This window comes from Pelophylax lessonae, assembly GCF_965119305.1.
Source record: "Pelophylax lessonae genome assembly, chromosome: 5".
In the NCBI taxonomy this organism is placed as follows: domain Eukaryota; kingdom Metazoa; phylum Chordata; class Amphibia; order Anura; family Ranidae; genus Pelophylax; species Pelophylax lessonae.
In genome coordinates, this window is record NC_138772.1 from 445,610,473 (window position 1) to 445,635,311 (window position 24,839).

Consider the following 24,839-nt stretch of genomic DNA (forward strand, 5'->3'; position numbering starts at 1 on the left):
TCTGCATATATTTATAACATATGTACAAGACATTGTCAATGAATAAATTAAATCATTAATAAAATAATGGTTTCAATAAATTAAATAAATTATTGGCAATGAAATAATATAAGCATAAATAATAATTAGAATAAATGAAATAGTTGGCACAGTGCTAAGAAGACAGACAGACAGACGGGTAGCAGCAATAGGCGGAAGGGTTGGTTAGAGAGCAGAGTGGATCTGCATGTGATATCGGAATTCCTCCAGTTCCAAGAAGTTCTGTCCACACAATGAGCAGCTGTATCCCTTATCTTTCACGTGAGTGCGGCGCACATGGCTGTCGTGGGCTGCGTGAGAGGCAAAGGCTTTGCCGCAATGTTTGCACTTAAAAGGCTTCTCGCCCGAATGTTGCCGGATATGAGTGCGAAGGATGCTGGATGCTGTAAATGCCTAAAAAGAAGAAGAAAACATGAACATTACAGCTAAATGGAAAAGGTGAATGGAAAGAAAAAGCTGATACAGAAATTGCTGACTTTTTATTTAAAGAATATCTCCTGATGGAATGATTAAAGCATATTTAAAGCCAAAACTTTTTCTTCTAATTTTGGATAAAGTAATTAAATACCAAGTTTTTTGTTTTTTTGCTGCCTATGTCTCACTGGGGAGATTCACCTTCACTTCCTGTCTTGGAGACACAACAGAAAGTAAGAGGAAATCTCTCCAAAATAAAGAAACCCCTGCTTAGATAGGAGTCCCAGAAGTCGTAGGATTCCCCTCTATTCCTGTACAGGTGGCAGATCAATATTTTGGATTTCCTATCACTTTCTGTCCCAGTGACAGTGGCCATCAGAACAAATAAAGGGGTGAACCTCCCCAGTGGTAACACAGGCAACAATAAAAATGGAAAGCCTACACACCACACAGGTAAGTTTTCATTTTTAAGTGCATAGATGTAAAGTGCAAACTAAAAGTGCCGAAAAATAGCAGAAAGTATAAAAAATATATTTATCCACTATTTCCGGGGCCTCACCTTGGGAAAGGAGACTGTCACCATGAAAAAGTTGTCCGCTGAGGCCCCAATATGTCAGTGGATAGATCTTTTTTTGCACTCTTTTTGCACTCTCTGGTATGTTTTTACACTTTTAGTTTGCACTTTACAATTACGCACTTTAAAACGAACCTTTGCGTTGTGCTGGATTTTCATGTGAAAAGGCCTAAGAGGCGAGTAGGGTATGGTGCTGAAAGGGTTAGACTGACTTAGCAATAAAAACCTGATACACTCCAAAACAAAAACCACAAGCGCGAGGGGATCCAGTTTAGATACACTAACAAACTGAAGCCAAACTCCAGATAATACTTTATAAGCAGTTACAGAAACAGTTATTTTTTCCTTCTGGGATAAAGATTTTACATAAATGAATAAAAGCTGATCATTGTAAGCACCCCTGTTGGTGTTAAATGATTTGTCTCGTCCCTCTAACAGCTTGTTCTGTTAAAAAACAACTGATTTACTGGCCAGGCCACCAGTGGAATGAAAGGAAAGCCTAAAAAAGAAAAAAACTTATGCAGCCTTGACACCTAAGAACTGATAAGCTGCCATATAATAAAAGGTTTGCTTGTGGGTTTAGGATATACTTTAAAATGTGTTTTAATTGGAGGGTAAGGCCTCTTTCACATGGGCGGTGCGCCCGACGAAGTCCGTTCTGCTCAACGGGGATCGATCCGCTGATCCCCACTGAGCAGGCGGGTGACAGCTGTGTGCGGAGACGGAGCTGTCAGATCCCCTCTGTCCTCTATGGGGAGATCGGATGAGAACGGACTGTCTGTCCATTCTCATCCGATTCGATCCTCCAGACGGATGGAAAATCGGGTTTCCATCTGTCCAGATTTCACGGACAGGATCGGATCGGAGAGCAGCGTGTGTCAGCGGACATGTCTCTGCTGACATCCGCTGCCCCATAGGGATGCATGGAGCATCCGATCCGGTCTTCTTGAAAAACTGACAGGCGGATCGGATTGGATCGGATTGCCCATGTGAAAGGGGCCTAATGTGGGTCAACTGCACTTAAAAACTATAAAACTATATCTAGGAACATAGGCGTGCGCACAGGGTGTGCCGGGTGTGCCTGGGCACACCCTAATCACCCTGTGTCTCTTAGTGTAGGGCGGCTGTCTCCCGAGATCTCCATCTTTGGCGCTGAGGGTAGTGAAATACTTGGTGGAGAGGCGGCTGTGCTGTTGGCTCCAGCAGACAGTGAGGCTTGCCAGAGCCGCTCAGTGTGTGTGACATTGTCAGTGTCAGGTAATGTTACTGCTTGCACGGGGAAAGACCAGCTGTCAAAACTCAGGGGTGATGTCGGGGGTGGGCGGGACCGAACAGCTATCAAACACCAGCCAATGGGATGGGGTCTGGGCGGCCACTTCATGTATGTGGCTCCGCCCCTTTCTTAAGCAGCCCAATCATTGGCTGGTATTTGACAGCTGCTCGATCCCGCCCACCCCCGACATCACCGTTGAGTTTTGACAGCTGTTTTTTCTCCCTGAAAGCAGCTACATACATGACAGTGTCACACACACAGTGGGGTACCAATGGGGGGGGGGCCAAGCACTGGGGGGTGTCAGCCGGCGTGCTCTGAGATCCCGCATCGGAGTGTGAAGGCAGCTGCAGTGGCAGCTCCTTCAGTCGTGCTGCTAGCGGGAGGTGGAGCCGCAGCGGGAAGAAGGGGCGGAGCATTGGCGGGAAGAAGGGGGCGGAGCCTCATCGGGAAGAATGGGTGGAGCCTCGGTGGGACGAAGGGGGCGGAGCTTCGGCAGGAAGAAGGTGAGTGCGTGCCCATTGCCCAAGTGTGTGTGCTGGATAGGAGGGGGATGGGGAAGCTGCATATAGAGGGATTCATCTTTCCCTATTTTTTCTGCAGCTGCTGAATAACTGATTCTCCTCCTCTCCCTCCTGCAGGAAGAATAAGGAAAGATCAATTCCTCTATATGCAGCTGCCCCATCCTCCTCCTACACAACTTCTTTTGCTGGCTCCCCAGTACTCCTAATCCCCCCCCCATGCTCTTCAACTCCCCACAGTGCTTTTCATCTCCATCCCCCCTATGCTCCCTGTCCCCCCCCCCAGTGCTCTCCACCCCCCTGGTTTTCCTTGCCCGCCCCCCAAGTGCTCCCTGTCCCCCCCAGTGCTCCCCACCCCCCTGGTTTTCCCTGATCGCCCCCCCCCCCAGTGCTCTCCACCCCCTGCGCCTTTCAACCCCCCTACAATGCTTTCCAAACCCCCTCTTAATTCTCTCCAGCCCCCCCCCCCCAACCGTGCCCTTCAGCTCCTCCAGTGCTCTCTGCTTCCCCTGTGCTCTCCGGCCCTCCTAATGCTCTTCTATCTCCTATCATGTCCTCAGTCTCTGACCATCTCCTGTATCATGTCTGCAGTCTCTACTGTATCATTTCTGCAGTCTCTGACCATCTCCTGTATCACGTCTGCAGTCTCTGAATATCTCCTTTAGCAAGTCACCAATCTCTTACTCAAACACATTGCTAATAATATTAGCTATCTATTTATGCTGAAGGTAGGACTGTGCAGGGGAGGCAGAGAGTGCAAAAAGGGGAACTGTGATTAGAGAGACGGAGGGCAGACTGCAAGGGGCACTGTGATGGGGGGCTGTGAATTTTGTGCAGTAAATATTCTTGAAAACATTATAAATTTTTGTGGGTGTTTTTACATTTTAAAGTTGGGGGGGGGGGGAGCCAGATATAGGATCCGCCCCGGGTGCCAAATGCTCTAGGTACGCCACTGCACACACACACTGAGCGACTCTTGCAAGTCTCACTGTCTGCTGAATGTGAAACTCCCCCTCTCCCCTGTTAGTGTCCATAAGTGGTGCCCAGTAGTGCCACCTATCAGTGCCCAGTAGTGCCACCTCATCAGTGCCACCTCATCAGTGACATCTAACAGTGCCTATCAGTGCTTCCTATCGGTGCCACCAATCAGTGCCCACCAATGCCGCCTATCAGTAGCCATCAGTGATGCCTATTAGTGCCCAGCAGTGCTGCCTATCAGTGCCACCTATCAGTACCCATCAGTGCTGCCAATAAGTGCCACCTCTCAGTGCTGCCAATCAGTGCCCATCAGTGCAGCCTCATCAGTGTCAGTCAGTGCTGAGAACAAGTGCCTATTAGTGCTGCCTATCAGTCCATATCAGTGCCTCACATGTAATTTCACCTGTAATACACAACAAAAGGAAAATAAGGCATACATCTTTTTCAAAACTAAGCAGTGATGGTGGAACCCTTCTACAGATATTTGCCATAGAATTTAACTTAAGTGCAAAAACTTTTTAGTTGGAAGGTTCACACCAGTGGAGCACTTTGGAATTTTTATTTTTTAGATTGTTACACTTAATTTTATATGTTTTAGTTACTATTATAATGTAAATTATTGCACTTGAAGTTAATTTTCCACCACCCATGCTAAGTCCATGTCTTTATGGACCTTGCTTTGTGCACTGGTGTGCAGTCATGTTGGAACAGGAAGGGGCCATCCCACAAATTTGGGAGCATGAAATTGTCCAAAATGTCTTAGTATGCTGACGCCCTAAGAGTCTAAGGGGCCAAGCCCAACCCCTGAAAAACACCCCACACTATAATCCCCCCTCAATCAAATGATTTGGACCAATGCACAAAGCAAGGACCATAAAGACATGGATGAGCGAGTTTGAGGTGGAGGAACCTGACTGGCCTGCACAGAGTCCTGACCTCAACCCGATAGAACCACTTTGGGATGAATTAGAGCAAAGACTATGAGCCAGGCCTTCTCGTCCAACATCTGTGCCTGACGTCACTAATTCATTTCTGGAAGAATGGTCAAACGTTCCCATAAACACACTCCTAAACCTTGTGGACAGACTTCCCAGAAGAGTTGATGCTGGCATAGCTGCAAAGGGTGGGCCAACTCAATATTGAACCCTATGGACTAAGACTGGGAAGCCATTAAAGTTTATGCGTGTGTAAAGGCAGGCATCCCAATACTTTTGACAAGTAAGTGTGTACATATATATATATATATATATATATATATATATATATAGTGTGTGTGTACGTGTACAAAGTGTATATATATATATATATATATACACATACACATACACGCATGCGTGTTTGAGCTTTGGGGTGCACACCCTAATGCAATAGGCTGCGCACGCCTATGTCTAGGAACAACTGCTGTTTAGATTTAGGCCTGAATTTTTCTTGCTCTAGCAATATATTTCTGCGATATGTAATGAAGGAAATAAAGGAAATTCTTTTAGTAGGCCATCAGATGAGGATCATGGATGTGTTGGGTAATTAGCATAGAAGAGTGTGGAAGCATGCTGCATTGTGTGCGGGCGGGGAATTGCTGATTAGCAGACACAGTTTGGTCAAAGCCATGGAGTGGTAAACAGTATGGTGTGCTAGGTGTATAATAGGTCATTTCAGGATCATTTAATGACAATAGCCTGGGGCTGGACAAACTCTGGATCCACCTTGGAGCGTATGCATTTTAATGGTATAGCTTCCAGCCATCATTAGCATTTTCTAGAAAAGACTTGTATAACTGAAGCTTGCCGTAGGTACAGGATCACCTGTTGTGCCATCTTTTTCCAAAGATTTCATAATGATTTAGAACTGGAACATGAGAACATTGTCCAGCATGCAGTGAGGTTGAAGGAAGAGACCATGTTCATTTTGTAGAGTGTTCACTTAGCTTAGTAAAAGAGGTAAGGATGTGTTCACTTCAATCATTCAATCACATTTAAGCAAAAATCCTGTTTCTTTTTTGTTTTTCTTGCACATGATTTGGGTATTTGAGTGCCGGTTCACATACGAATATACAGCGTGTTCCCGCATCGCATCCGCACCCCTGGCAGTTCACACTGCCATATGCGATACGCTGGGGGTGTCAATTAAAAGTTAACGACACCCCCAGATCAGATCGCATATCGCAGTGCAATCTGAAAGTTCGCACAGAATCGGATCACACTAGTGTGAACCACCATGCAATCCGATTCTGACCAAAAAAAGGGTCCTGTGTGTGTTAGGTGCGATTGCGGTGCGAATTCAGCCATACAAACTGTATGGCTGAATTTGCACCACACAGAGATCGCATGTCATTTTAGGAGCAGTGCGCTCCGAATTACATGCGATCTATGTGATCACACAAATGTGAACTGGCACTAAAGAAAACGTACCTGAACCTTATTTACAAAGCTATGTAAATAGAATCTACTCCTTTAGTAAATCAACCACATTTAGTGCAGGGTCTAACTGTATGCCATTGCTCATATTCCCATGTATTTTGGCAGATTTAGGTTTTCCTGGAAGATAAAACAGCTTGCTGGTAATAGTTGTTCTTGAACTCAAGACTGTAGTGGTATTTCTTACAACAGATCTTCTCAGATCTGTAGAGACCTCCCACTTCTGTATATGCAGTGACACACTGGGGTTAATTTAATAAAACTGGAGAGTGAAAAATCCGGTGCAGCTGTGCATGGTAGCCAATCAGCTTCTTAATTCAGGTTGCCCATTTAAAAACTTTGACGAAGAATCCTGGAAACCGATTGGTTTCTATGCAGAGCTGCAGGACTGGGACAAGGGGTGGGCAGGAGGGACAGCTGCCCTGGGCGCATTGGTTTATTGCAGGGATGGGGCACCCTGACTGTAACCTAATGGGAAGGCAGAGTGCAGCTTGGCATCTTTGCCCTGGGCGCTGTATGACTTTGTCCCGGCACTGCAGAGCTGCACCAGATTTTGTACTCTCCAGTTTCAGTAAATCAACCCCACATTTTGTACCTATCTAACGGTATTGCATTTATGCCCATTTATGTGTGTTTTATATACGTATGCACTTACTGGTACATTGAATAAACTTTTGTTCTTCATTATACAAAGTAAAGAAGACACATTCAGAATTTCAGTTTGAGCTTTTGCCATTAATATCAGTGGCCCTGCACATAAAACACACAAATATAGCATAATAATATTTAAAGCAGATCTAAACTGTATCTGTGTACCAAAAACTGAAACCACCATTAATTCATTCTTAATATTCAAAGAAAACTCACCCATCTATCCAGGTCTCCATGCTTTATTTTGTTGAGAAATCACTTTGAAAAACACCCAGTTTGTTGGCCGCAGCCGCAGCCATTTTGAGTAAGAGCAGATGATTCATGTAGCTTTTATTTTCTGGAATCAATCTGCCCTTAGCTCAGGCATGCGGGCAGGAGGACATGCTTAAACTGAGAAAGCCTCTCCTCCAGATGAAAGAAAAAATGCCTTCGAGGACTCCTGGGATGTATGACATCATTGTGGCCTAGGCCAGAAACCAGAGGCAAGAAATGTAAAAAATAAGTTTAAAAGAAGTTATTATATTATACCTACCTATCTATGTACTAATGCCAGCAGCATAAGGATTCAAACTAGTTCATGTACTGTAGATTGAGGCTGGGTTCACACTTGTGCAATCACAGACATCGCATGCGATTCACACCTCATTGCTGTGCAGAACACATGTGATGTCTGTGGATGCAAATTCAGCCATACAAACTGTATGGCTAAAATCGCATCGCATTCACACCAAAATGGTGCAGGACCCTTTTTTTTGGTCCACACTGGAATTGGATTATATGGGTAATAGCACCTATGCGATCCAATTCCTGCACCATTTGACAGATGGTATTGCGATCTGCAAACCGTTCTGGGGGTGTCATTACCTTTAAATTGACACCCACAGCGGTTGGCATAAGGCAGTGTGACCTGCCTGCAAGAGATATGCAATGTGGGAATCCGCACAGGCATCGTGCTGATTTTCGCATCGCATATGTGTGAACCCAGCCTGAAAGAGTTTAGTTACGCTTCAAGAATGCTCTAAGCTGCATCTCATATTGGAAAGAATGGAATTTCTACTTGAAGTCAGGGCAGCCATCAGAAATTTTGGGGCCCCTTACACAGCTTTAGGCCTGGGTCCCTCCTGGCCTCACAACCAATATTCCCCAGGGCCCGTCCTCTGGCTGTCCCACCGGGTCCTTCAGTGCACACACTTTTATTTTAACACTCTTACAACTTAGAATATGAAAATGAATACAAACCAGCAAAGATACAACCCCAAATATTCAGCAAAGAGACATCCCAATCCAGTAAAGAGACATCCCTTCGGCTGCATCGGCTTACTCTGTGGCCTCCATGCTTTAGCAATTGATAGTTACTACAACAGCAACAACTCAATCTTGTTGGTTGGGGCCTGGCCGGCCGGGCCCCTCAGAGTCCCCGGGCCCCCTACATGTGTATGGGCTGTCCCCCCCCCCCCCCCCCCCCTGATGGCAGCCCTGCTTGAAGTATATGCACTGAATGTACTGAACAAGTGTGAACACACCTTTTCTCTAAAAGCTCCAAATGTTGGAAAGGTTGGCCTCCAATTTCATTAAACAATCTCTGGCAATCTCTTCTGGATTTATCAATAAATCAATTACCATGTAGCAAGAACCTTCCTAAACAATCCATTACATTTTGATAGAATTAGGTAAGAGATACATAGTTGTTGATACATCTAACAAACTCTGTAAAATCAGAATGTAGAACATGTGGCCAGCTTTACCCTTGGCTCCAGAGCTCACAGACCTATGGCTCCCAACACCTCCTAATTGTGGTTGTCCAGAATGCAGACTTTTAAACCCTTCCTTAGCATGTTGTATAGAATTGTTATCCTCTATGGGCTTGATTTACTAAAACTCTGGTGCAGCTCTGCATAGAAACCAATCAGCTTCCATTTTTTTTTTTTGTCAAAGCTTTATTGAACAAGCGGAAGTTAGAAGCTGATTGGCTACCATGCAGAGCTGCACCAAATTTTGCACTCTCTAGTGTGAGTAAATCAACCCCAGTATGTACACGATAGGCATAGAAAGATCTAGAATAAACCATGTCTTATAGCATGGTTTCCATTGCTGAATATCTATAGTACACAATACTACCAATCCTTAATAAAAATAGTTTGTAGTTGTCCTCTGACAGATAGAAGGAATGGAGAACAATGGCAATGAGGGAGGTGGCCAGTAACTGTACCTTGTTGCAGTAGACACATTTATAAGGTCTCTCCCCGGAATGGACTCTCATGTGTTTGTTCAGGCTGGAGGACTGAGAGAAACTTTTCCCACACACTGTGCACTGAAATCAGATCAAACAGACAAGAAACTGACCAATATTGAACATGACCCAGATGTCATCATGATTACCACTTTAGGATCTTACAAGCATTATATACCAGGGCTGTGTTACCATATGGAGACGCTTGTGGCTACAGCAACATTGATTGAGGATGATTGTTTTTCAATAGCTGTGTTTATTGTCTCCATTTGAATTTGTTTTGACATTGCATATTATAGAGAATGAATGCTGGCTAGAAGAATTTCTAAGACTAAGGGCCGATTTACAGAAGGAGTAAAATAATGTGCAAACAAAATTATTTTTTAAAATTAAACTATACTTTATAATTGAACATTCTAAACTGCATGGTATGAACAATTTGTGATATTTTACAATCTATTAGAATAGGCCTGCTTAATGCAAGTAATATGCAACATGTTCTATCAATTAAATGAGCAAGTGGACGAGTTACATGGGAATAAACAGATTTCTACCTGAAAATGTGAATGGGCACTGACTCCAATGTTCAGTATCAATAGGTGGGGTAATATTTAAGTATAGAAATCTACCTGTTACAGATTTTAGAACATACACACCATCTACATACAGTACATGATAAAACTCACAGAAGTGGCATAGTGAAAATGGAGATGGTCACTAATATTACAGTAAACCCCCGCTCCATCGCGGTTCCGTTTTTGCGGTCCTGGTATATTGCGTTTTTTTTTTGTAATGTTATTTTACTATATAAATCATTAAAAATGAAATATTTTTGTGTTTTCCATAGCTCTTGCTATGTCTCTCAGTATCTTTTATGTGTTTAAATGAGTTTCTATTGTTTTAAAAGTGTGTTTAAAGACCTTAAAATGCTTTTACACGTACAGTGACAGTAAAAAATGCATGCCTACAATGCATTTTAATAAGGTTTTTCTATTTCGCAGATTTTGACTTTTCGCGGCTGGGTCCGGAACGTAACCCCCGCAATGGAGGGGGGTTTACTGTACACATAAGGATTTCAACATTGTCCAGCACAGGATACCAAATAAATGAAATGGAAAGAAGTCAGTGTTGGGGTTTGTGTTGCCTGCCTGGTGATGGAATGGGTTCCCAGGTACCAGTAGTATTCTCGATGGCTTAGTGCAGCCTTTCTCAACTTTTTCAATACAGAGGAACTCTTGAAATACATTTCTGGTCTCAGGGAACCCCTGCTAAAAATACTATATCTACAGCGCATGATACGTTAGTGTGATGACCAGTTCTAAGAATGTTCCTAAAGTGGGGTACACACTAGTAGAAAATCTGCCGAAAATTCCCGACCGAGGTAAAATCGTCCGATTTTCACCTAGTGTGTACACAACTTTCAGCAGCCGATGCCGACATTTTCAACGAAAAAAAACGGAGGGACAAACACAAATTTTTTTTCGTCTGTCCCCAGACGACTGATTTTCGTTTAATGTGTATGCAGTACGTCCGTGAAAAATCGGATACGAAAGACCGCGCATGATCTGAAGTTGCTGACAACCCGGAAGTCTAGGAACAAATGTGCCAAAAAAAAAAAAAAATCGGACGAGAAATTTCGTGAACATTTATGCACTGTCAATTAAAAACGGTAATGAACGCTGAGAAGACAGAGAAAAATCGTAGGATATTTCGTCCGATTTTCGTCAAGTGTGTACGGCCCTTTACACTTGTGGTCATTGGGAAGAATTACCCTCATACAGATAGCTAAAAAGATCAACGGTGTCAGTGGGAACTTATCTGACGGACAGAAATTGCTTATTATTTAAAGAACCTCTGAAGGAACCCTAGGGTTGCATGGAACCCTGGTTGAGAAACCTTGGCTTAGTGTATGACAATGAAGAGAAACGTGTATTGATCCTAGACACATCTCTAATATTACACACAATGCATTAGCCCCAAATATGTGTAGAACACTCAAGAAAATCTTCTCAGCCAACTGAACTGTTAAATAATGTAAGCTGGCCCGTGAAATGAAAGTGTGTCTCATTGAGCCAGACCTGGATCTATTTCAGTTTACAAGCCTTTCAGGTCTAAATATGGGGCCTGCAGCCAAACCCTGCTGAGATAATGGCAGCCACCCGTGACTTGGCTTAACTCTTTCACCACAGTCATCACAATACCCTGCACACCAAAGACAGGGGTCCAGGCAAATTACTTGCTAATAACTCATTTTTAAAGCTGAATCAAGAGTCATATACAACCTAATTACTAAAAATATATTCAAGAGTGGAAAATGTCCACAGAGGTAAGATGATGATTATCTCCAAGTGGTGAAGGACCATATTCTGAAATCTCATGTTCAGTAATATATCTTAATCTGCCCATAAACCAATATTTTTTTTCAGCTTAATTGCTGAAAGTAGCAAACCACCTAAACTAGATGCTGGATTGTGAAGGATCTGACCTGGTGGCAGAGGTTCTAAATTATGACCGTTTCCTGGAAAAGACAGAATGGAATGTAGAGTGTGTGGGTAACCTCATTCCAGCCAGCTCTCTTGCTTCTACTTTTGTCTATGTGTTATGACAGATCCTGTCATTTATGCCCTCATTGTTGCTTTTAAAACACTTGCTACATTAGTATCGTTGAGCAAATCACTCTCTGTGACATCACCAATGCCACTTACCACTCTAGTGTAGACCCTAATGTGTAATCTATGGAGGATATTCTTTTGAGTGCCATAGTCCATTGGACAACAATGGAGGGTTCGGACACAGACCCACCCGTAATCCACTGACATGAACACCTAGAGCCAGGTTGCCATCAGAGGAGCCCATAGGAACTCTAGCTTTGGCACCCAAAGAAACACCCTTCTGATAGGATCGCCTCTTTTACAAAGTGTTCTCTTATTTTATTGGTCCTAACCTGGTTTAGCATAGTGTAACAGTGTGTTAATAATCTTTAATGAGATACCGCCTTTATTATTTATGGAAGAAAAAAATTCAGCCAATGACTATTCAAGGTAAAGCCATCCCTTTTCCTTTGCTGTTTTATAGTTCAGGCCTACTGAGCCTAGTCATAAATCCAACCCTTTTACCACCCCTTGAGCCCTCTATATCAGAATAGGTTGTGCTAGGCAGCTTGTGGATTTATTAACTAAATATCAGCTGCATCTCTATGTGTATAGTAAATAGGCAATAATTAGTACATACAGACGAAAATATATTAGAAGATTGAACTTACCTTGTGAGGTCTGTGCTTCTCATGAACATGTAAAATGTGAATCCTCAGTCTGTCCCTCTTCTCAAATGACCTCTGACACAGATGGCAAGGAAACTTTCTATCCCCCTGGTCCACACAGCGGGTGTATTTCAGGTGCTTGTCACGGTAATACCTATAGGCAAACACTTTGCCGCACCGCTCACACTTGTATCCCTCTCCAGATTCTGCAAGACACAATCAGAATAAAGTTTATTCAGACTCAGAGCAACATTATAATGTAACCCCAACACCCTCCTCTGTGTCCAATGGGGTACTGCTGGGGAGATTATTACTAGCAATCATTTTGACAGCTGTGGCATATGTAAGAGTCCCCTATTCCTCTAGGGCCCCACTGACACATGCACGTTTTTATTTCACACTTTTTATGCAGGTTTGCCAAGTGACAGCATAGGGCATCTCATTCACTTGTTCCCTAGCATAAGTTTTCAGAGAAAGGGAATACAATAAGACACGTGGCCACTCACTAAAACTAGAGGAAAAAGGGTTTAACCTTAAAATACATAAGGGGTTCTTTACTGTCAGAGCAGTAAGGATGTGGAATTCTCTTCCACAAGCAGTGGTATCAGCAGGGAGCATTGATAGCTTCAAAAAACTATTCGATGGGCACCTAAAGACCACAACATAAAGGGGTATACAATGTACGGTTAACATCAAACACACACATCATAGGTTGAACTGGATGGACTGGTGTCTTTTTTCAACCTCACAAACTATGTAACTATGTAACTATGTTTAAGCTGCCCTATGTGCGCCAAAGTGGATCTTGCACTGTTTTTTTGCACATTTTTGTAATGTGAAGCTTTTTTCAGGCGTTTTGTTGTGCGACAAAATGCATATCTGGTAGCCATGTTTGATGTGTCATTAAGAAATAATCGCACTGCAAGCACAATGCACGCTTTGGCACATTTTCGGAAAGATGAGCAGAAACGCGTTTTCTGTGCATCACCAGAACGCAAAAGCCTAAAAGGCAGCTAAAAATTTTCTGTAAACTCAACACATTACAATAGAAAGCGTAGTGCAGTATAAAACTGAGAAAATAGTAATAACATTATGCATTTTATTACATCGCGCATAAAACACAGGACTGGGAAAGCATCAGATACTGGGAAAACATGTGCCAGTGAATCATTTATGCATTTATATATACAGGACCATTTGTAAATAGCAAATATATAGGCTAAACATTGTATCCAACTAGCATGCAATTGTTTCAAACTTATTAGCACTTATCAGTGCAAGGCATAGTTCCTGCAATGTATAAAACCTGAACTTGTACATTTAAAAAAAGAGAGAGAGAGAGTTGTACATGGTGGGAAAAGGTAATCACCATTGCAAAAAAAAGTGTTCTGTATATCTTAGATTTGTGATTATTATCCTTGCTCAAGGCTGGACATGCACTATACAATCAAAATTGTACAATCACTTTGGTTCCATTTGAAGCTAACAAAACAATTTTATATAAGGCACACTTAAGCAATCAATATTTTTAGTACCAAATCAGATAAGCTCCTGCCCTACAGAGATCTAAAGGGGATTGTACAATCAAATTGCCTAGTGTATGGTCAGCCTTAGGCAGTGAATGGCTTCATTTTTTCTCATGTTTTCTTTAGTGTGGCTAATTTATATAGGTATTTATTCTGGTAAGCGCTCAGAAAGGACAAAGCACGCCCCACAGGTAAATCCATAAATTGAAGGATAACAGTGGCTTGTATATTCCGATAACTATTAGCTTAAATCATTGCAAGATAATTACTTAGCAGATAATCCTGATCTGATTCTGCTCTTGTCAATAACAATTACACGGGCTTGTTTGGATGGACTTTACTGAGCAGCTAACCGTTATATTTTCCTTCTGCAGATTAAAGCTACAGAGGTTTAAATAAAGACTTCTGAACTCCTGATCAATAGCAGAACGCTGCAGCTTCTGCATGCGCCATTTCCCTGGAAGAGGGAGCTTACCTTCTGTGTGCTGGAAAGGGGCTCTGCCATCATCTGTGCCCTTCAGACTGACAGGGATGCCCAGGAATTGGAGGTAGCAATCGCCATACCAGACCAGCAGCTCCTGGTTGGGCAGGATCTCCTTACAGGTCTCATAGTAGATCTCCCCCTCACTCTGCACTGCGATCAGGTTCTGCTCCTCAGGGAAGCGGGCACAGTTCACCAGTGCCATCCAGTGCCCACATGCCCCCTTCCCGTCTATGAAGTGACTGAGTCTTCCGTCTTCAAAAATCTGACAAGTGAAACCAAACGTATTATTACGTCTTACTTGAGACTGAAAATATATGCATTAAAGCTAAATAACCTCAGAAATCAATGTTATACCATAATTTGTGTTATTTTAGATCATTACTTATGGCCTTTTCTATATATGCATCTAAGCAAGAAGTGATGGACTCTCAGCATTTCAGGACAATAAATTATCAACTAAAGAGCTAACAATTAATTTTCGGTTTCTGTATAATAATTTATTCCTATCAAAATAGTTAAATTATTTTTAGTAATAGTTATAATATAGGTTGCTACTAATACCACTACTAGAATTATTCATTACTAGAAATACTAGTTTTGTAGTATCATCATCACCCATCTTTTCCCAGATTTCGTAATGACTGCGTACTGGCACCAGATTCACCAATTCCATGAAAAGAATTGGACATGCAGCTCTATTCTATGCCAATCCTAATTTAGGAAATGTACCTAATTGTATTAATTTACTTAAATGTGCCAGTTTTTATTCCTTTTATTACCTAGATTAACATAATCTTATAACAATATAATCATCATATTACAAATAATCAAAAATAATACTAACAACTAAATTATTAAAAGCAGCAAAATTAAACTTTTTCTTTTTTTGCTCTTGTTTCTATTATTAGTTATTGTAGTATATATATATATATATATTACTATATTAACCCAATTTTAGGATCAATTCGTTTTTTGTTTTTTTGTTTTGTTTTTTTATTGAAGTAGGGAAATCTGGAAATCTTGGGTATTTTTTTTTTTTTATTCATGATCACCTGGCCAGGATGTAGCATCATAGGAACTATCAATCCAGACAACACAAAAGGCAACACAATATTTCACTGTCTGTGTTTTAGTATTTATATTCTAGTTATATTTGTTGCTGTTTAGATTAGATACAATGCTTTCTACTCACATCGAATCAACGTTATTATAGGTAATTTTAATGTATTTTCTGTATTCTATTTTTATTTTTTTAATAAATATTTTTTCCCTTGAATTATGAATTGGCTTTATTCTCACCTCCCACATCAGTGAGTTATCATCATAGGTTTTTATTTCACTTGTATTGACAACTTTCCCCTGAAACGGACCGAATTTCAGCCCTTTAGGGATGATGTTTGTGCTAAACACCCCTGATTTGGGAATATCTCCATACTTGGTCCTCATGATGGCCAAACCTGAGAAAAAAAAATACATATTTCATAAAGAAAAAATACAGGATCTCCAAATAGACAGATGGCCCTCAGTTATTATAAATAATATAATATGAACTTGTATCTACCTTCTGGGAGTTGTAGCGCCTCTCTGTCCAATATCTGTGAGTCCAACCCTGCACAATGAACAAATACATGACTTTATTTAGAAAAAAAAAAAAAAAAAAACATTGGATGCAAACACTTAAAAAAAAATCTTCATAGAAAGACTTTTAAATGCCCCAAAGTAAATCCGGAATATTTATATTATAGTCACTATAGGCTAATTGTTACCTGATACAATATCAATTAAAAATGTATTACAATAAATATATATATATATATATATATATATATATATATATATATATATAGACATACACACAAATTAGATATATATGACTAATTTTAGTAATTAGATAATATTTTTCCCCCAAGAGACGTGGTATAAATGGAACTGTCATGTTGAGGAAGAATGGGATAGATACTTGGTCATACACCTTACAATTTTATTGCACAATTTCTGTAAAATGTCCTTTATTTATGCCATGTAAAATCCTACCTAAAAAAATAATTCAATAAGTATCCGAACTTGCAGTCCTGGTACTTGATAGGTGGAGATTGTAGAGATTGTAAGGTGTATGGTCAGGTTTCATGCAGAAGGTATGGTTCACATTGGAGAATGGAATCTGTAGAACTGGGAGGGCGTTCACCTACGTTAGGTAGCGGTACTGACCTGCAGAGATGGCTGGTATCCTCAGTCCAGAGATGGCATGTGTGGCGCTATTCTGGGCACGTTTGGTCTCGGTGCCACAGGTGTACCCATAGAGCACGTTGTGCAGATCATCCTCTGTGAACTGATAGATCCTGCTTGGTGGTCCCTCAAAACTGGCCATACTCAGAGAGACCCCCTTACATTTCTTGTTGGCTCTGGGGCTCTCTGGGGGGGCGGAGGGAATTCGGGGTGCCCCTGCTTGTCCATTAGTTTGGGGATCCTCCTTATTGCACAGTCCAGGCTGCACTTTACTGAAGATGGGGTATGAAGTGGGCAGTGAGCTGAACATGTTCTGGCTGTGGGGAGAGCTTTGGGTGAAAACTGGGGGAAACTCTCTGAAATTGAGGGCTCCTAATGGTGAAGATTTGTTCACCAGTCTGCCCAGGGACTTCAGAGGATTAAACATGTCATGAGGGTTTGCCAGGATGCCCAGGTAGTGACCATGGGCCAACATTGAGGGGAAATAAGAGCCTATGGTGGGGGGGCTTATAGGAAGCCTGTCAATGGGAAAGCTTCTATCCACCGGGTTTGTCATGGTGCTGGGTATAGACAATGCCATTCTGCCAAGATCTGGTCCTCCCTGAAAGTGACAAATATGGGTGATCAGCAGTGAAAAACGACATTTTACCTACTACCTAAATTGCTTTCAACATTTGTATATGTGAATATACAGTACACTAAAAAATTAAAAATAGAAAAATGTAAAATAGCATATATCCACTATGGCGTTGGTACATTACATCCACCAGTATACAAAGCCCTGACAACTATAAGCCAAAAACAAAAAACATTTAGATTCGCAGTAAATTATATTTCAAATATTTATTTATATTTTTATATTGCAAAAGAAAACGCAAACGCACAGGCATAATATTGTATTATGGGGGTGGGGGGGGGTAACATTTATTTATTTATTTTCGTTTTGGCAGCCCATTTTTGTACAACCAAAATATATGAAATCTGAAAAAGTTGCGACATTCTTCGATTTATTACAAGTAGAAAATGTACATCATAGACAAAAAAATAAGGACTCTGAGGTCGCCCGATCATTGGCATTGCAGTGTGTGTATTGGGGTTCTGACAGCAGTAATAGGGAAACCTACACGGTCAGAACTTTTCCTCTGACATTCTTTAGGGTAATGATGTCATTTTAATTTTTTTTTTTTTTTTTAATTTCTGCTCAGAAATTCGCCTGGTCTCTCAGTGGATAATCCATTCTTATAGCAGAGTTAGTTTAGTTTGGGCACTGGTGATTACTTGTTTACATTACATTAAGTTTTAAAAAAAAAATGTTAAAAGAAAAAATGTTTAAATAAAATATGTTCCTTTAACAAGCAAACCTATTTTGCTCCTGTCCTGTCTTATAAGGACAGGTAAGTTTTGTTAAAGAATTTATGAATTATTTCTAAAAACTGCAAGTACTCTAATGATGGTGAGAAATTATTAGTCTACATTGGATGGAAGATTTCCAAGGACTTTACTTATATACATTTCGAAAATGAATAAGAAACATGGGAAGCATAAACAGACTATTATTATTATCGAACTGGGAGGACAATTGGACATTTACTTATGGAACTTAACATTTATATTGACTTCCTATTTTTTAGTTTTTTTAGTTAATTTTTAATTAATTTTATACGAATACAATTGATATAAACAAAATTGACATTAAACAGCAAGCAACATTCCACTGTCTGTATACTGTTTATATTCTAGACTAGTTATATTTGTGTCAGTTTAGATCAGATACAATGTTTTTTTTTCTGTTAGTTACAACGAATTACATTATTTCATTAGTGTATTTTCTTTTTTGTTGTTTGTTTTTTTCTTATCTTATTTTTTATGTATCTATAACAAACATAACTGTACAAGCCAGAAAGTTTACTGATTTTACTAATTAATTGCCAGGAATCAGTTATACCATGTAATATAGATTTCAACAAACACACATGATAGATGAACACTGCATTACTAAAAAGAAGTCTGACTAAATAGGAACTCTAATCATCTATTTACTTGATATAGAAAATATAAAACATAAACAGCATGTAAAGCACATTATAGAATTAGGATGCCGATTTCTTTTCTTTTTTTTTTTAGACATTAGATCACCACCATAAACCTGATTTTAGAAGATCTTTTGATCTAACCTACATCTGATTTTTTTTTTTTTTTTTTTTTCTACAATGTCAGGAGAATTTAAAGGGAAGTCAGACAATCCATACAGACAAATATTTGTAAACAGCCAGCTTAACCACTCTGTGTGTTTCCGCTTAAAATAACCTTTTTCTAATGATCAATAGAGAATGTGCAGCACAGGAGAGGAGGAAGCCTTCATGAATTTCATCTAATGGCCCTGATCAATGGCAGCTAATACAAGAAACAAAACGGGGTCGTGACACACACATGGCAGAACATGAGGTCAGAAGAAAGGTCACAAATAATGAACACATCTCTCCACATTAAAAAGAAAGCATTGACACCCCTGAGCTGAGGGGGCTCTGCTGGTCACTGGACACTCAGGATAAGCAGAAACTCGAAAACTTTATTAGATCAGCATGGATCTCTAGGTTAGATCTATAGGTATGTGCTACTTACTGTGTTAGAAATCCTCCAGATTTCCAGATAAGCTTTACAGGGAGTGCAGTCCTCAAATCCCACTTCAGTCCTAGCTTGAGTGAATTTAATCACATTTTACGGCTGATGTTGTCCCATCTTCAGGTCTGAGATAAGGAGGTGATGATGATGATGATGATGATGGTGGTGGGGAGTATAATAGTGGCTGTGTGGGTTCTGGCTTCTGTTTGAAGGCAAAACAAGGCAGATGGGTTAAAAGGGAAGTCAAAGTAGAAGAAGGGAGGAGGTGAGAGGGGACTACAGTGGACCAGAAGTCCATCCTCAATCCTAGCAGCATCTGTCCCCTCCCACCCACCTAGCTGCCAGCTACTGGCCAATCAGGTTTTATTTGAAGTGTGGCCCCTGGAGAGTCCACTGACCGATATACAATAAATTATCTGCCTCTAAGACATATCAATCATCGTTTTTCCATATACACAAATGTATTAAATGTTTAATATTACATTACAGTATATTTACACACACACACACACACATATATATATATATATATATATATATATATATATATATATATATATATATATATATATATATATATATATATCTTACGCGGTGTGCATGTATACTTCCATCTTTGCTGTCGCTGTTGGGGGTGCTGAATAGTGATCACATGGATACAGCACCTTTAAGCCTATTGCATCGAAAGATCCGCAATTAAAATCTATTGATTTTCGTGCTGATTAGTTAAATTAAGGACAAGATTCGATAATATTTACACCCAACGCTTGATTCACAGCTGTCATTGCATCTATAGAGCCATTGAATATTAATTCCAACTTTTTTTTCCTGCCATAATCTGTAGAAGTTCCTTGTTCTCCTATCAGATCCCTATATTTGTGCTCAGTTTCTTACCAATGAAATATTGTATGGAATCAATAAATAAGCATGGAAAATATATTATAATAACACTTTTACATATGGTACACATTCAAGAGGGATCCGATATGAAAGCACATCAAAATATATATGTCCCCAAAATTGTAGAATTTTGAATTATATATAGAGAGCACAACACAAATTCTTTAAAGTCGTATACATAGACAAATTACAGTTGTTATTGGACAACCGGTAGGTAGATTAGGTAGGTGCCTTTTATATAATTGTCTAGATATTTTTAACAGTACAAATACAATATAAAACAATGAAATCACTATTAGCTATATACAAAAATACAAAAATGAAGAACAAATTTTATATATATATATATATATATATATATATATATATATATATATATATATATATAGTGTGTATGTAAAATCATTAAGAGAACAGATAAAAAGATTTAAAAAGGTAAGGAAGGCATTAACAATGACCCAAAATTGAACGAATTTCGGTAATCTAGTAAACCCAAAGACTGCCAGATCTTGACATATATCAGACGATATTAATGTTCTATATATCATCCACAAGTTCCATGGTCAAATGAAAAGGGTGTATGTTATTATATCAATAATCACTACAAAATATATTTATTAAAATACCTTACTACTACATACATTTAACTCTTCAGGGTGAAAGTGAAATTATTAGTAAATTATACTTGTCTGTTATGATGTTTTTGTATGGTGTTATCTGGTTAAAGGTTCTGACTATACAGGTTTGTGTTGTATTACTGACATACTATAAGTTTATGTTGTATTATTAGGTGCCGGGTTCTCGCTATAATTATTACAAGTTTGTGCTGTATAATGCTAGGTTCTTATTTTACTTGTCTATGATGTATTATTAGGTGCAGGGTTCCCACTACACTTATTACACGTTTGTGCTGTATTGCTGGTGCAGTAAATGATTACATGTTTGTGTTATATTATTTGATGCAGGATTCTGTTGTATTATTGTTGTATGCTGTATTATTTGGTGCAGGGTTCTCACTTGTTACATGTTTTGTATTATTGTTGTATGCTGTATTATTTGGTGTATAGATCTCACTTGTTACATGTTTTGTATTATTGTTGTATGCTGTATTATTTGGGGTAGGGTTCTCACGTGTGTTTTGTATTATTGTTGTATGCTGTATTATTTGGTGCAGAGATCTCACTTGTTACATGTTTTATATTATTGTTGTATGCTGTATTATTTAGGGTAGGGTTCTCACTTGTTACATGTTGATATTGTATTATTGTTGTATGCTGTATTTTTGGTGCAGAGATCTCACTTGTTACATGTTTTGTATTATTGTTGTATGCTGTATTTTTGGTGCAGAGATCTCACTTGTTACATGTTTTGTATTATTGTTGTCTGCTGTATTATTTGGGGTAGGGTTCTCACTTGTTACATGTTGATATTGTATTATTGTTGTATGCTGTATTTTTGGTGCAGAGATCTCACTTGTTACATGTTGATGTTGTATTATTGTTGTATGCTGTATTATTTTTTGCAGAGATCTCACTTGTTACATGTTGATGTTGTATTATTGTTGTATGCTGTATTATTTGGTGCAGAGATCTCACTTGTTACATGTTGATGTTGTATTATTGTTGTATGCTGTAGTATTTGGTGCAGGGTTCTCATTGCATTTGCTACATGGTGTGTAGAGAGAGAGGGGTAGAACTCTGCAGGTCACTAATCATGAGAATGGACGTGAAGAGCCCCAGATTCCACAAATGACCATTGTATGTTTATAAACAGAGAGCTGCAGGTAGATCCCCACCCTGCTTTGAGTATCCCTGATCAGCAGGGTGCAGCGCTGACCCATAGCAAACACTGCAATGACAAGGCTGTCTGATTACTGTACACAGAGAACAGCTGATCAGGGCAGCACTCCAACAATCCAAGCATTAACATAATAAAGGAAGGAGGGAAGGACCATGCACACGTCATAAACCTTATATCACAGTGGTAAGTGCCCCATTACTATACACAAAGAACAGCTGATCAGAGCTCTGACCATTATAACTCTACTCATCAGAGTATTAACATACGCAGGACAGGGGAACAGGGCTGGAATTATACAAAGACCTAACACAGAACACTTATTTGGGGCAAGTCAGCTTCTCTGAATGGTAATATGAATGGTATTTGCCCAGTAGTGTATAAAAGGTACTTGAAGTTCTACAAAAACACAAGAGCTTTCAATATTTTTTATTTAAAATGTATATCCTGTGGATATAGCCATCTCGATATGAACACTGTAATCACTTGTTTCCTATAGTTTGTGATTTTATATATATATATATATATATATATATATATATATATATATATATATATATATATATATATATATATATATATATATAAGGACAGACATTTCCTCACTGTGTATACAAGCTATTCTTCCTGATTAGGGGTGCTGCTTAGTGATTGTGCTTTACTGTTCTTCCCTTACAATGAATGTAGATGGGCAAAATTTACTAATGTCTAATGTTTATCCATGCATGTTGACTTTAACAAAACCCATAGTGCCTGCTGTATTGAGGTATCACAGTGCACATTTTTACATCCAGCTGTTGTGGCCATGCCATGTGTGAGTACATGATTTCATAGGCTGCTTCCTCTGAGCAGGAATACAGTGATAAATACCCATACATATGCCACCTTTTTAGTGCTTACACTTTATTGCTTAGTGAGCTGTTCTTATTTATATCTCAGTGCACATTATTAGAACAGAAGACACAGAAGTAGCATTATTTGCATGTTCAGTGTGCCCAGCACAGAAGGACCCTACCATGTATAGTATTTTATTTAAACAATTGGCCAGAAATGTTCAGGGATTGCATTCTCTATGGGTACAAAGCCAACAGCATCAGTACAGTGATTTATCTCTGCCTTTCAGGTGCTATTGGACTACCCTTAACAAAAACAGACTGTTTCTGGGGTTTATCCTGTCCCAGTAATTATTCTGCAAGGACATTGAATACATTGTTGAAATCTATGTATGAAATACCATGAGGAAATTATGGAACAGAAGGAAAAATGTATAGGTTGCATCAAAATTGCATACTTGCCAATTGTCCCGGATTGGCCAGGATAGTCACAATTTTAAGTTGTTTGTCCCGTGAAGTCCACATCCCAAGCTGTGTCCCGGGAATCAGAGTGTTGACAATGTAAATGTGTTTGGGGCTAGGCCATGGGACACCAATTATTGTCTAATGTTGGGCTGCAGAGGTCAATGAACATGTAGGGAGCAGAAGTGAGTGGATATCAGAAAATGCTCTAGCAGAGGCTTTCCTGCTCTTTGGATCCATCAGGACATTGTGCACAGTTTGTGGACTGCTCTCAGTGATACCCCTGCTTTGTTATATATTAGGCGATAGTTGCAGGGGAATGGGAGCGGACAGCATTGTGTGTGTGTGTGTGAGTTTACATCAAAGTCATTAAAGTTGAGCGAACAATTCAAGCCTAGCAAGAGTTCGGGCCGAACACCACCTGTTTGCCTGTTCGGCAAAAAGCCAAATTTGCAGGCCACTCTGGGGGATGTTTGCCCACCGAGTGCCCCAGAATGCCCTGCACACTGCATTCTAAGACCTGATTGGGCAAATTTGAACTATACCAGGCCACATGGCTTCAACATAGGTGGGGGGGGGGTGGGTATGGGGTGGGCCACACCTTGTCCCCATGTTGATGGGGATAAGGGCTTCTTCCCCACAACCCTGGGCTGTGTTTGTGGGGGTCTGCAGGCAGGGGGCTTATCAGAATCTAATCGGAAACAGCCCTCCCCTATGTGATTATGGGGTACATTGCCCCCCTACTCATTCACCAAAAAAAAAAAAAATTGTCAAAAAGGAGACACTTCCTATATTAAAAATAAATAAAAAACAATGTTCCTAATGTAGATCCATCCTCAATCATGATGGCTGCTGCACCGCCGGACCCAAGAAAAAAAAAGAAGCTCTGCCTGCGACAAAGGTTAACCCACAAATACTTGTTCTGCCGTGTGACAGTTCCTACACAGGTAAGGGGCGGGGCCACCTGGCGACATCACCTAGTGGCACCACCCCCTTGTCACATCCTGACCCAGCATGCACCGGTGTCGTCGCCTGGTGGCCCTCCCCTTTACCTATATAAGAACTGTCAAACAGTGGTGCAGGTAGTCGGTGGTTAGCCTTCGGTTTTTTTTTTTCCTTTTTTTTGGGTCCAGGGGTGGTGGTAGGCTTTGTGATTGATGATGGATCTATATGGGGGGACACTGTTTTTTTTTATTTTTATTAAATGATTTGTCAAAAACTGTGTGGTTTTCTATTTCTTTTTGACACTTTTTTGGTGAATGGTAGGGTTATGGGGGTCTGCGAACGGAGGACTTATTCAGAATCTGGAAGCCCCCCTTTGACAAGGGAGCCCCCAGATCCTGCTCCCCCCATGTGAACGAGTATAGGGTACTACTACCTACTCATTCACCCCAAAAAAGGTGTAGTGTAAAAAATGACAGGCAGTTTTTGAAAAATCCTTTAAAAAACAGAAATAGAAAACATTGTTCCTCGATTTAGATCCATGGCCAATCACGCCGCCCATATGCCACCACTGACCCGAAAATTGAAAAACAACAAGGGTCCCGCACACCCCCCCCCCCCCCATATTGAGGGCATGTGGCCTGGAACAGTTCAGGAGGGGGCGCTCCTTTGGATAAGGGTCTGGTATGGATTTTGG

At 40.2% G+C, this 24,839-nt stretch overlaps 1 protein-coding gene across 1 annotated transcript; it reads right to left on the bottom strand.

The window, feature by feature from the left end:
• Positions 1–204: 204 nt before the first annotated feature.
• On the bottom strand, positions 205–17,166 carry PRDM14 (PR/SET domain 14; the record flags this gene model as incomplete). Its single annotated transcript, XM_082257494.1, has 7 exons — positions 205–432; positions 9,071–9,172; positions 12,354–12,556; positions 14,352–14,622; positions 15,660–15,817; positions 15,922–15,969; positions 16,569–17,166. 7 exons carry the CDS (start codon positions 17,164–17,166, stop codon positions 205–207), a joined length of 1,608 nt encoding a protein of 535 aa, XP_082113620.1.
• Positions 17,167–24,839: the final 7,673 nt, after the last annotated feature.